This window comes from Pseudochaenichthys georgianus, chromosome 9, assembly GCF_902827115.2.
Source record: "Pseudochaenichthys georgianus chromosome 9, fPseGeo1.2, whole genome shotgun sequence".
Taxonomy (NCBI): Eukaryota; Metazoa; Chordata; class Actinopteri; order Perciformes; family Channichthyidae; genus Pseudochaenichthys; species Pseudochaenichthys georgianus.
Genome location: NC_047511.1, coordinates 28,807,988 through 28,821,677, shown reverse-complemented (window position 1 = coordinate 28,821,677; position 13,690 = coordinate 28,807,988). Strand labels below are relative to the sequence as shown.

General features: G+C 42.1%; 1 protein-coding gene across 2 annotated transcripts in view; it reads left to right on the top strand.

The window, feature by feature from the left end:
- Nucleotides 1-13,690, top strand: part of LOC117452086 (netrin receptor UNC5C-like) — a 243,835-nt gene that overhangs the window by 105,358 nt on the left and 124,787 nt on the right. For both annotated transcript variants that reach the window (XM_034090541.1, XM_034090540.1), the window contains exon 2: nt 10,461-10,697. In XM_034090541.1, the coding sequence (XP_033946432.1) occupies nt 10,461-10,697 (237 nt within the window). The remainder of the gene's footprint in view (nt 1-10,460; nt 10,698-13,690) is intronic.

Sequence of the window (13,690 nt, the reverse complement as noted above, 5' to 3'; positions counted from 1 at the left end):
AAAAGGTCTAGACAGTTTTAATGAAACTGGATGATGATGATGATGATGATGATGGAGTGGAAGGAAATTACAAGTTAGAAGCAAGTGTGTGTGTGTGTGTGTGTGTGTGTGTGTGTGTGTGTGTGTGTGTGTGTGTGTGTGTGTGTGTGTGTGTGTGTGTGTGTGTGTGTGCATGGACTGAAGGTGCATTGTGTGCAAGTGTGTCTATCAGAGGAAAGTAAAAAATACCTATTCCGCTTCCTGTCCTTGTAATCCTCTGTGTTTTGGTGACCTTGGCAACCTGGTGACAAAACATTCAATCAATCAATCAATCAATGTTTATTTATATAGCCCAATATCACAAATGTTACATTTGTCTCAGTGGTCTTCACAGTGTGTACAGAATATCAGTATGACAATACGACACCCTCTGTCCTTAGACCCTCACATCGTACAAGGAAAAACTTCCAAAGAAAACCCAGTTTAAAGGGAAAAATGGGAGAAACCTCAGGGAGAGCAACAGAGGAGGGATCCCTCTCCCAGGACGGACAGACGTGCAATAGATGCCGTGTGTAAATTGAAAAGATAATACATTTGCAACATAGGTAGTCCAAATGTTTGGAAATGCATGTGTGTATATAATAGGAAGATGAATCCACGAGGATATCCATCCAGGACCTATGATCCAGGACCACAGCCACGACTCAAGATCCAGCGCTCGCGATCCAGGACACAGGACCGCAGGATCAACCATGACTCCGGATCCCAGCGTATATAGACACCAAAAAGAAAGACATTTGGGGAAGCTGGGTTAATCGGAACATGAGTGTACACGGGTATAGACAGAGAGAAGGAAGAAGTAAGATGTCCCCGACAAACTAAGCCTATATCAGCAAAACTAGGGGCTGAATATAATCAGCCCTAACTATAAGCTTTATCAAAAAGGAAGGTCTTAAGCGCACTCTTAAAAACGGATAGGGTGTCTGCCGCCCGAACACAAACTGGAAGCTGATTCCACAAATGTGGAGCTTGATAAGAAAAGGCTCTGGCTCCCATTGTACTTTTAGAGATTCTAGGAACAACCAACAACCCTGCATTCTTGGAACGCAATGCCCTAGTAGGACAGTAGGGTATAATGAGTTCTTTAAGGAAAGATGGCGCCTGCCCATTAAGGGCTTTGTAGGCGAGAAGAAGAATTTTAAATTCTATCCTGTGTTCTATAGGGAGCCAGTGTAAGGCAGCCAGAACCGGAGTAATGTGGTCCCTTTTCCTAACTCTGGTTAGTACACGAGCCGCAGCATTTTGAATCAGCTGAAGCGACTTGATTGACTTCTTGGTACTCCCTGATAATAAAGAGTTACAATAATCCAGCCTAGAAGTAACAAATGCATGGACTAGTTTCTCTGCATCGTTTTGAGGCAAGATATGCCTGATCTTTGCAATGTTACGTAGATGGAAGTAGGCGGTCCTTGAAATTGATTTTATGTGGGCGTTAAAGGATAAATCCTGATCAAATATAACACCAAGATTCCTTACAGTCTCACTGGAGGCCAAATTAATGCCATCCATAGTTAGTATGTCTTTAGATAATTTTTTTCGTAGATTCTTCGGGCCAAGTACAATAACTTCAGTTTTGGTCGTGTTTAACATCAAAAAGTTTAAGGTCATCCACGTTTTTAAGTCCTTAAGGCAGTCTTGAATTTTATTTAGATGATTAATTTCATCAGGCTTGATTGATAAATATAGTTGAGTATCATCCGCATAACAATGAAAGTTTACAGAATGATTCCTTATAATATTGCCTAACGGAAGCATATATAATGTGAACAAAATAGGTCCGAGCACTGAGCCCTGTGGCACTCCATAGCTAACTTTGGTTTGCGTGGAAGATTCATCGTTAACACGTACAAACTGAGAGCGTTCAGATAGATAGGACCTAAACCAGCCTAAAGCAGTTCCCTGTATGCCAACTAAGTGCTCTAGTCTTTGCAATAGGATATCATGGTCGATAGTATCAAATGCAGCACTGAGATCGAGCAAAACAAGAATAGAGACAAGTCCCTTGTCTGAGGCTATTAGAATATCATTTGTGACTTTAACCAGAGCTGTCTCTGTGCTATGATGTGTTCTAAAGCCAGACTGAAAATCTTCAAATAAATCATTGTTTTTTAAGTAATCACACAACTGTTTTGCGACCGCTTTCTCAAGAATTTTTGAGAGGAACGGAAGATTAGAAATAGGTCTATAGTTGGCTAAAACCTCTGGATCGAGGTTGTGCTTTTTAAGAAGCGGTTTTATCACTGCTACTTTGAATGATTGTGGAACATAGCCTGATAATAAAGACATATTCATAATATTTAATAAAGAAGTGCTAATTAATGGAAAAACTTCCTTCAACAGCTTAGTTGGAATTGGGTCTAACATGCACGTTGATGGTTTAGAAGAGAGAATCATTGAATGTAATTGTTCAAGGTTAATGGCTGAAAAGCATTCTAGTTTACTATCTAGTGTAATATTAGAACTTACGATTCCGGGAGCTGTTGATAACACTATACTGGTCGAAGGCAAGAGGTCATTAATTTTGTTTCTAAGAGTAACAATTTTATCGTTAAAAAAGCACATAAAATCATTACTACTGAGTGCTATGGGAATAGAAGGCTCAATGGAGCTGTGGCTCTCTGTCAGCCTGGCTACAGTGCTGAAAAGAAATCTTGCATTATTCTTATTCTCATCTATTAATGAAGAGTAGTAGGCTGCTCTCGCTTTACGCAGTGCTTTCTTATATTCATTGAGAGTAATATGCCAAATTAAACGAGATTCTTCAAGTTTAGTGGAACGCCATATCCTTTCAAGTTGTATAAACTTTTGCTTTATTTTGCGGGTTTCGGCATTATGCCATGGAGCTAATCTATGTTGTTTTATTTTCTTCTTTTTCAAAGGAGCAACAGAGTCTAATTTTATTCGCAGCGCATCTATAGCACTATCAACAACATGATCAATTTGGGGTGGTGTACATTTTGTATAAGTTTCCTCCCCTACATGCAGACATGCTATCGAGTTAAGTATTGGTGGAATCTCTTCCTTAAATGTGGCTATAGCACTAACAGATAGGTTTCTGCTGCAAGAGCTTTTGACTAATGCTTTGTAGTCTAGTAACAGTACTTCAAAAGTTACTAAGAAATGGTCGGATAAAGCAGGATTATGCGGTTCGACTAATAGTTGCTCAATTTCAATACCATAAGTCAGAACAAGGTCGAGAGTGTGATTATAACAGTGGGTTGGTTTATTTACACTCTGACAGAAACCAACAGAATCTAATATAGAGTTAAATGCAACAGTAAGGCTATTTTTATCATCGTCAACATGAATATTAAAGTCACCTACGATAATTACTTTGTCTGTTTTAAGAACCAAAGTTGATAAAAACTCAGAGAATTCTGATAAGAATTCTGAATAAGGACCTGGTGCACGATACACTGTAACAAATAAGATTGGCTGCAAAGTTTTCCAGGTCGGATGCGTAAGACTAAAAACGAGGCTTTCAAAAGAGGTATAATTACATTTTGGTTTAGTATTGATAAGTAAACTTGAGTCAAAGATTGCTGCAACTCCACCTCCTCGGCCCGTGCCTCGAGCAATATGAGTGTTGACATGGCTGGGTGGAGTGGCCTCATTTATGCTGACATATTCTTCATGTCTCAACCAAGTTTCAGTGAGACAGCATATATCAATATTATAATCTGATATTAAATCATTTACCAATATTGCTTTAGATGCTAGAGATCTTATGTTTAAGAGACCACATTTAATCTTCCTGTTTTGTTGCACTGTAGTAGTTGTTACATTTACTTTTATTAGGTTATTATGTATGACACCTCTATTAGGTTTTACCTTAAATTGTCCTTGGGCAGACACACACACCGCTAATATTGGGTATTTTATTGGGTTCGGGATTCCTATGGGTGACTGCCTAGGAGAGAGCGCAGAGAAGCGTGTAAGACTGCGACTCTGCCTCCTGGTCTCAACTCCAGTTTGTCATGGATTACGTCCACAAAGCCCTGAAATGTTTGCCGAAATGAGATCTGCACCTTTCAAAGTAGGGTGAATGCCGTCTCTCTTAATCAGACCAGGTTCTCCCCAGAAGGCTGTCCAATTATTTACGAAGCCCACATTGTTTGCTGGGCACCACCAAGACAACCAGCGCTGAAATGATGACATGCGGCTATACATGTCATCATTGATCAGATTGGGGAGGGGACCAGAGAAGATTACGGTGTCCGACATTGTTTTAGCATAACTACACACCGACTCCACATTAAGTTTGGTGCATTCTGATTGGCGTAAACGAACATCATTACCACCGACGTGAATAACAATCCTACTGTATTTACATTTAGCTTTAGCCCAGTGCTTGAATTGGAATGAAAAAGGTGCCAGTACTCTAAAATCAGCAACTTTTTCAAGTCAATTTTATATATACAGCCCACAAACAAGAATTTGGCTACTATAATGCTGGTGGGTTTGTCTCTTTACTACTGTATATTTTAGAAAGGTTCACTGTACTTAACATTTTTTATGATAGGCAGCGGATATGGCTAAAGCTCAGTAAGGTCAATATTAACTGAAAATATAGCAATCAAAGTCTAGATCTTCTGCTGAAGACACATGAAGCAGAGACCTTTCAGGTGAGAGCCCCTCTGGTGGTGTTCAACATTAATGACAAGGAAACAAAGCTCTGGTCAGAAGCATTTTTTATAAAAAGCTTTAACAAAATTAAGTATTTCTGTACATTTTGAATGCAATCTAACTTTCCAACTCAGAAAACGAAAAACGAAAAAGTGCCAAAAGTCTTCTCACATGGCTGAGCTGCTTTGCAATATACTTCACCACTGAAGAATACAAATATGTATAAAGTAAACTATGATGCAATCTAACTTTCCAACTCAGAAAAATGATAAAGAGCATGAACAAAGAACATGTAAAAACAAATGCAAAATTTGCACAATCTAAAATGAGAAACTGTAACTGCAAGTAACAAAGTCTGAGCCATGGTAAAGAGTTACATTGAACACCAAGCTGATCAGATAACTCCCTGGTTGGTCTGAAGTCCTTCTATCTCCAGGATCTGTACAAATCGGCACATTGCAATATACTTCACATTGTTAGAAAAGGCTATCAGTATCAGGGGCTGGAGCTGGACAGGCTCTTTCATCAGCACTTCTCCTTCCCTTTGCCAGCTAGGACCTCACATACTGTTCCGGATTGAACTGTCCTAGTGATGGTCCATTACATTTAATGAAAACCAGGCTGGACAGTCGGCTGACAGAGAGAGCATTCCTTTTTGCAGTAAGGATATCGTTCATGCAGCTGAATGCCCGCTCACACTCACTAGTGGAGACAGCGATGGTTCGGACTGCTTTCAGTAGAGGCTCCATGGCAGCAGGTGTACGGGATGCCCTGGTTTCCTTGTATTCGCGAAAGCCCTGAACAGTCTCTCTTCTGTCCACTTTCAGCACTTCGCACAAACGTAGCACCTCTACGTCCCCATACTGTACGTCTAACTCCTCTTCAGGCCAACTTCCAGGATGGATAACTTTCAGGTCCTGGATTAGCTGATTGTCCCGGGCCTCCCGGCCATGTAATGGGATTTCTCTTGTGCTGACATGAGAGGAGGTTGTGGAAGTCATTCTGTGTCTCAGATTCTCTACCATACTGCGGAAAAACTGACCTGCATGAATCTGTACAAGCCTGCCATTCTCACGCAGGGGCAGGGCAACACCCTTGAAGGACTTCTCAGCTAGAGCTGTAGGAACTGTAGTCATGTGTGGGCCAGCCATGGTGATTATGGATTCAAAAACTCGTATTTCTCGAGTTAAGAGCCTATCTGCTGTAGGCAGTGTCATCTCTCTTTTTTGGAGTTGCCGAGAGAGGTCGCTGAGCTCTGTGAGCGCATCGTACATCAGTCCCAGATTGCTGACAAACGTTGCAGATGTGAGCACATCATCCAGGCCCTTGTACTTTGCTCTGTCTCTGGAATCCCTGCTCGTGTCGTTTGCAGCATTTGTGAAGTGATCATGAAGCACTCGGTAGTTTTCCCAGACTGCTCTGACGCTCCTTTCACTTGAAGCCACCCAGCGGATGGACAAAACACGCCCTATCACCAGGAGACGCTGTCCGACTGCTTGCGCTAACTGCCTCTGATTTTTGGGGGAGGCATGGAACAAGGAATAGAGTTTGTCAAAAAAGATCTGGAAATGATTGAGCCCTGAGACCTCCTTGACCACATCCCCAACTGCCAGCTCTAGACGATGATTGGAGCAGTGCCACACAAACAGGCTTGGGAATTTACTACACAACTGGGTAGCAACGCCTGTTCTCTTCCCTAGCATGACTGAAGCCCCATCACATGCAAAAGAAACGAAACACTGACCTAAAAAGTCCTCGTTAAAATCTCTTCCAAGACACTCCATTAACGCCTTTGTGATGTCATCAGCCGTTGTTCCATCCAACTCGATCAGCTCCCAAAAAAACGTTTCGGGCTCAGCATCAGCTAATGCTGAGCGTAGACACACAACAAGCACCGTTTTACCACTAATAGTGGTAGATTCATCGACCAAAACACAGTTTTCTTTGGTTTTCTGTAATGTCTTTTGCCATTTTTTTCTTCAGCTCATGAGCTATGTCGTCGATGATTTCGCCACAGGTTTTATTGGAGTGCAAAACCCTGCCCACGTTCAGCCCATTCAGTTTCTGTACATTCAAATCAATTGGCATGTCTGTGAATGGCCGGCTATGTTTGCCAATTTTATATGCCGTTCGAAAAACTCTGATAGTGGTGTCTAATTCAGATTTATGCATAGACTGCACTTGATGTTGAATAGTTTCACGTGAAGCAGATGTAAGGATGTCAGCAGCTTTTACATGGGCTTGTGATTCTTTATGTTCTTTGATTTTTTTTCTCAGGCTAGCTTGTTGTTTGCCCTTGTCAACACCGAAATGAGACACTGCACACTCACCCCATTCAGTTGACAGTTTCAGTCCTTGTCCAGTGTGTATTCCCAAAGATTTGACATCTCTGCATATCCGACATCCTAGCTTCTTATCTTTAAGAAGGAGCCATGCATTGGTCTTGCAAAAATATTGCACCTGGTCCGTTGTCCAGCAGTCAGGTGCATCGCTTTGCCCGGTGTTGGTGGTGGCAGTTGCGCCAGCAGCAGCTAACGTTAGAGGCTCTGGAGGAGGTGGCGGAGCTAGTGCTAATGCTAATGCACTAGAACTTGGAGCAGGAGGATCAACCAAAGAAAGCTCCCCATCAGACACAATTTCCAACACAGGCACAGCATTCTCTGTATTTGAAGTTTCTTCCGGCGACAACCGCTGTCTTTTTGCACTTTTATTAATCCACGCTAACATTTTAGAAATGCTAATTTGTGACGTGACTTGCTTTCCTTCTCTCGGGGGCGTGCCTGCTCTGTTCTATCACTCTACATAGCCACCCACTGGGTGGGAGTTGCACTGCATAAACACAACACACGTGCATCTAGGTATGTAAATTGTAAAGCATTAAAACATGGTTTTACTAACAGTTTTCAGTATGTTGTTACTTCGGCATTATTATTATTATTATTATTTTGAAACGTGTATTACTATTAAATCACGGTCAAATAGGTTAATTTTGACATAGTCGTTTCCACCACAGTATTTACATGGAGAAGATAAGCCCCGCCCCCTCTCCAGCACGTTCTGTTTGAATGACAGGAGTAAACAGCTGACAGCCGCTGTGAAACTCCAGCGGTTAGAGCGATGAGAATGTCCGTTCGGCACCTCATGACGCATCTACTGAGTACCGGGCGGCTGTATATATATATATGGATGTATAATAAGAACGGCGGGAGAGTGTTGAGTACTTTGACGGTGCATGAGTACCGGAGTACCGCCAGCATGCCGGTACTGAGCAAGAAGTGCCGGTACTCCATGGGTCAGAACCAGAAGTGCCGGTACTGCGTACCGGTGAGTACCGGCCCAATTCCAGCACTGCTTTAGCCAGCAGTTTAAGATGCGCCTCAACGTCGCCCGCTCTGGCCCCCGGAATGCATGTGACTGTGGAGGCTTCGGTCTCTAAATTCACGTGTCTCATAATAGAGCTACCAATAACCAGAGTTGGCTTCTCAGCGGGTGTCTCGCTGAGTGGGGAATATCTGTTAGATACGTGAACGGGTTGGTGGGGACCTGCGGGTTTCGCGTTATGCCCCTTCTGAACAGTCACCCAGCCTCCCTGCTGCTCGGGAGTTGCCGGGGGACGGCTAAGAGGAGCTTCCTTTTGCCGGTCCGCACATGCTAACATGGGCTTTACTTTAGCTGAGTTACTTTCTAAGATGCGGAGCCGGGCTTCTATGGCTATGATTCCCGCCTCCAACCTAACAACTATACTACATTTAACACATGTATCCTTACCAGTAAGGGAGGCCGGGAAGTAACCAATCATGAGACAGGAAGAGCAGGAAATAGCACCAGAAGGTGGGGAAAGAGCCATGGCTAGCTATCAAGCTAAAGTAGCTACCGTTAGCAAACCCGAAAAGAGTGTAGGCAACTGTGGAGTTACAGTCGCTAAGAGAAGGAGAGTTGTGAGTGCTTAAGCTGTAGTAACGTGTGATTACAACGTCAGGCAGTTGCCGCGATCAAGAGTTTTAAAACGATCGATTAAGTTTAAGTTAATAAGCTATCAGCAACAGAACAGGCACACGGGATACCCGGAGATGACAACAACAACCGGAAGTTGCAACGTGCTCACCGCAATAGGTTCCTCCTTCCGCTCAATACATTCAAGGTGTTCCTTTGATTGAGGCCATGGGTGGGCGTAAAGTTTGAAGCAGGCTGAAAGGATAGTTGAAGATAGAGAGCAGGCTGGAGGAAGAGGACAACGTTTTTCTGCCCAGACCAACATAAAACAAGTAGCGGGACAAAAGCCGACCGTGTGGCATCACCTAGCGTTGCCTGCATCTCGGCCAAAAAGTTAAACTTGAACCCACTGCAAGGACAACAGGCAATGGCCAACAACTACATTGTATGTTTTGCCTCAGCTTGAGAGGAAATAACTCTTCATACTAGCAGTAGGTGGTAGTCTGTATTTGTCATTCAAAAGGAGAACTGCGAATAGTAGAGCTTTGAATACACTGCCATTTCTTATGATACATAGTACTTAGAAAGCCAGCAGTGTCACTCACAATGGTCAGCTTATTGGAAGCTAGTTTACTAACAGGATTCTTACTTTTTGATTGTTTCTTTATTGTCGAATGCACTCATTGTGAGTTGCTTTGAATAAAAGTATCCACTAAATTAAATGTAAGCTAATGTTACATACTGTAAAAACAATTATTGTAACAGAATGATCAGATGAAATGAAAAATAAAAATGAAAAAGTGTGCCCTCACGACTTTAGTTTGTTTTCCTCACACCGGTTTCCTTCTTTTGCTCTGTTTCAAATTCTATTTAAAAGGCCCTTCAGATTGATTTCTCCAACACACAGGCTCCTGCACTGATTGAACATGCTGAAAGTAAATTGGCCAAAAAAGCTGCTTAGAATGGGAGACTAACAGTGCGGGACGTACATATTAAAGTGACAGAGGTTCATTGCAGCCCAGCTTGGTGTGTCAGAACCTTTAGTGTTTGCAAAATGAGGTTTTCACGTTCAGAATTACCTTTTTAATGTCCAGTTACACCAATTTTTAAAACAGCTCAATTTCATGACAACACTACATTTAGTTGACGGCGGTTAGAAGATCAGGACTCACAAAGTAAACCAATTCAAATACCTACTTTATGTTTATTGTTATTGAATCGTTATTCTCACATTAGCACTGACATTTATTTGAACATTGATGACCATATCGAAATAATTTGTCTTGGGTATTAAGTGTTTGTGAGTCCGATTGAATAAGAGTGTGCATGTCTACACAATGTATTTGTAGGATGGATGTTTATGTGTGAGCCTCTGAAACCTGTGATAACCTATAACAAACGTTACTGAGTAGATTTGTGGAGATGTTTTCGTGTAGTTTTGCAGTATAACAAAATCTAAGTCTTGTGGGAAGGGGATGGTTTCTGGAAATAACTTTGATAGCCAGAAGGTTTCCACAAAAGGACACACCGATCAGCTGCTTTTTGAATTTGCATTTTATGGCTCAGTGGAAGAAAACTTCGCTCCAGGCCACCAGCTTGAGACATGGCAATTATTAGTGATCAGATAAAAACGGCATTGCCTCATATACACTCAGTTTAGGGGGTATTGCTGCTCACTGGTGTGAATCACAGAACAATAATAAATGATTGAAAGAATTAAGTATTTCCTCCCTTTACCTATTCTGTCTCGGTTGCACCTCAAACTGCATCAATACAAAAAAAGACCAATTGAGCTTGAAATCTATAAAAAACACAGCAGTGACTGTCATAATTCTAACCTTTCTCTTCTCCTCTTCCCCCAGTGAGAGATGATGATGATTTCCTGAGTCTGAGCGAGCTCCCAGAAACCTTCCCCTCCGACCCTCCGGAGCCCTTACCTCACTTCCTGTTTGAACCGGAGGAAGGCTACATCGTCAAAAATAAACCCGTCAATCTCTACTGCAAAGCAACACCCGCCACGCAGATTTACTTCAAATGCAACAGCGAATGGGTCCATCAGAAGGACCACACCGTCGAGGAGCGAGTGGACGAAAACTCAGGTGAGTGCATGGCCTGTAGCCTACTTTTAAACACGTTCACAGATCTATCAGAGAGAGCAAAAGAACGCTGACAAATCAGCCCATACTGTGAAAAATGGATCGGAAAAGTCATATAATTAAAACTGCCATGGAGATAGTGTGTTCAGAGACTTTTAAAACTGTTGACATTTTTGACAGGTAGTACTTTTGGTTAAAAACAAAAAAAAAACTCTGACATTGTAGAGACAAGTGCAGTTTCTTGTCATTTGTATTCACAGGGGATCTTTTTTAAGGACACTTTTTTAAACTCAGTACACTCATGAATGCACAGCTGATGTTGAAACTTTGCTGCTAAATGTCCAACAAAAAATGGGTTAAAAAAGATGAACAATATCCATATATTTTAAATATATACCTTATTGCCAACATGGTGCTTACCAGACTATTTTAACTATATACTGTGTATACCATATGTCCTAGTGAGCAAAACATCCAAATAATATTTTAACTAATCTAAAGTTCCCTGTTGTATATCAAAATCAAGCATGTTGCCCCTCATGAATCGACTCTTCCTGCCTGACAATGATGAGATTTTGCTCTGTGTTTATACAATTGTCACACATACAGAAAATATGGCCAACATCTTCCCCAGGTTGTCCCACTGGTGCACTGTAGGCAAACATGTTAAAGCTATTATTCAGATGTTTAGTTATTTTTACTGAGAGAAGGGTCACATGTCAGACGTTTGTTCACAGCTGCCTGTCTGCCAGTGCAGTGGACTGTGATGTTCACAGGACAGTTTAAAAGGATCCACAGTTGCTTACTGGACTGTGGCCAAAGTTCCACACTTGTCAGCACATGGTTGTATTCTGCTGGAGAGGTAATGATGAATCATGCTGTTGCTTTGGCAGGAAGACAAAGACGTACACAACCGGTTTTCTTAGACTTCAGGTTGACATGAGCTGAGCTTATGGGTCTCACTCTCCACCTGCCTGTTAATGAGCCTGAGTCCCCAGAGAGAGTGATTAAACACAGGCTGAAAGCAGTTTAAAAGTCCCGATAAATGGCATCTGTTAAAGGAAATACACAGTGGTGTCAATAGTAGCACAAATCAGCATGCCAGTGGGTGAATTGCTATGTTTTGCACTTGAGACAGGCCAGCAAAATAGGTAGCACATACTGTATTCTATGTGTGTATATTCACTGTTAGATATGTCAATGTGTATATTGAAGGGCAATTTTAAGGAAGCTGAAGTTTGGACTTAAGTTGACACATCGACTTGCCCAACAAAGATTTACCTTTGTATTACAAAGCAGACCCTGGAGCCAAACATTGGATATGTGTGTGTTTGTTTGGGAGCATGTGTGTGTGTCTATATGTTTGTTTGTTTGTGTGTGTGAATGTGTGTTTGTGTGTTTGTGAGTGCTTGTGTGTGTTGTTTTTAGTGGGTCTGACACAGTCTCAAACCCAAGAAGGAGACAGAGGCAACTGAGCAGTACAGTTTGATTTAGCTGTCACACTCCAACAGTCAAGGAAGAGGAGAGTAAATGCAACAAAACCTGAAAGAAGTAAACGAGAGAGGTGAAACAACAAGTACAGATAGAAACACACAGATATACACACAGTGGCAAATTACTGAATAATGTTAAAGTCTTGTTATTCTTTTGGTTATCATTTTTAACCATAACTTGTTTTGATTGCTTAAGCATTTATTTTGAAAAGTACTTTTCCTTTTTATCTCTCGGTCTAATTCCCACTTTGTCTTGAATATTTAATTATTGTTCTTTCTTGTTTTTTTTTTTCATTTCATACATTTTTCATTTCATTTGTCATGTATTATTAATTTACTCAACTTACTTTGTTCTATATTTATTTTCTTATCTCCTATCCTATTCTGTATCACCTTTAACCTGAGGAGGTTTAGCATTTAAGATAAACTCTCAGAAAAGACAAGGTAATTTGTCTCTGAAGATATTTGCATTTTGCGTTAGCCCTACTTGAAAAAACTGGCATTGACTTAAATAATTTACTACTAGAAAGTTGAAAATGTAATTGTAAAGAACATTTTTCTCTTACAGCCTTCTGGGCCTTCCCATAAGTGAAATGAGATGACATATGTCTATCCCCCATAATCATCTATGGTTCTCATTCATAACACTCCGTTCGATGTCTCACTATGGGATGCGCCTCATCGCGGAGCAAACAGAAGCATCAATCTCATTACGCCAATCCTGATTGGCTGGTGATCTTGACGTCAACGTCAGGGGAAATCACCCCCTATAAGTAGCCTGCGCCACGACGCATGCGTCATTCAAACACCTCTTCTCGCTTCAGAGCACATCTCTAATAGTAGAGATGGGCTAGCTTAACAGTCCACAGACTGAACCAAAGCTAATTTTCGGTCGACGGGCGTTAGCCGGCTACCCTATTCTGCCTCGCAGAAGAGTATGGTACTAACACACCAGTTAGTATTATAGTCAACCTCGCCGTTCTTCCTCTGGAGTTAAGGTAAGGTTTTGACTTCAAGTTAGCAACACACCCGTTGCTAGCTTGTGTTTTCTTCCCCTCACTGCCGACACCACGGTAGCGAGGACGCTTTTTTCTTCTCTCTTCCACGGAGGAGAAAAGGATTACAGGGATATTACCACACCAGGTAATATCCTTTGAGAAAAAAGACCCACGCTGTCCTTTTTTCCCCGGATTAAAGACAGATCGGTAACACTTTTTTCTCGACGTACCTGTTACGAGCAGGCCCTCTCCACGCCTCACGGCGAACGAGATGGACGCCTCTCTCCCTCACACCAGAGGAGTCAGGAATTCGGAGGCTCGGCACTGCGGTTGCGGGTTGAACGTGTCAGGCACAGACTCACACCAGATCTGTTTGTCCTGCCTCGGGCTGGAACACGCCCAGGAGGCCATTGACAACCCCGGCTGGTGCGGACATTGTGCCCGCTTCACTATGAAGAGCCTCCACCGAAGGTTAGCACAACAAGCTAGCCTGTCGGGACGGGAC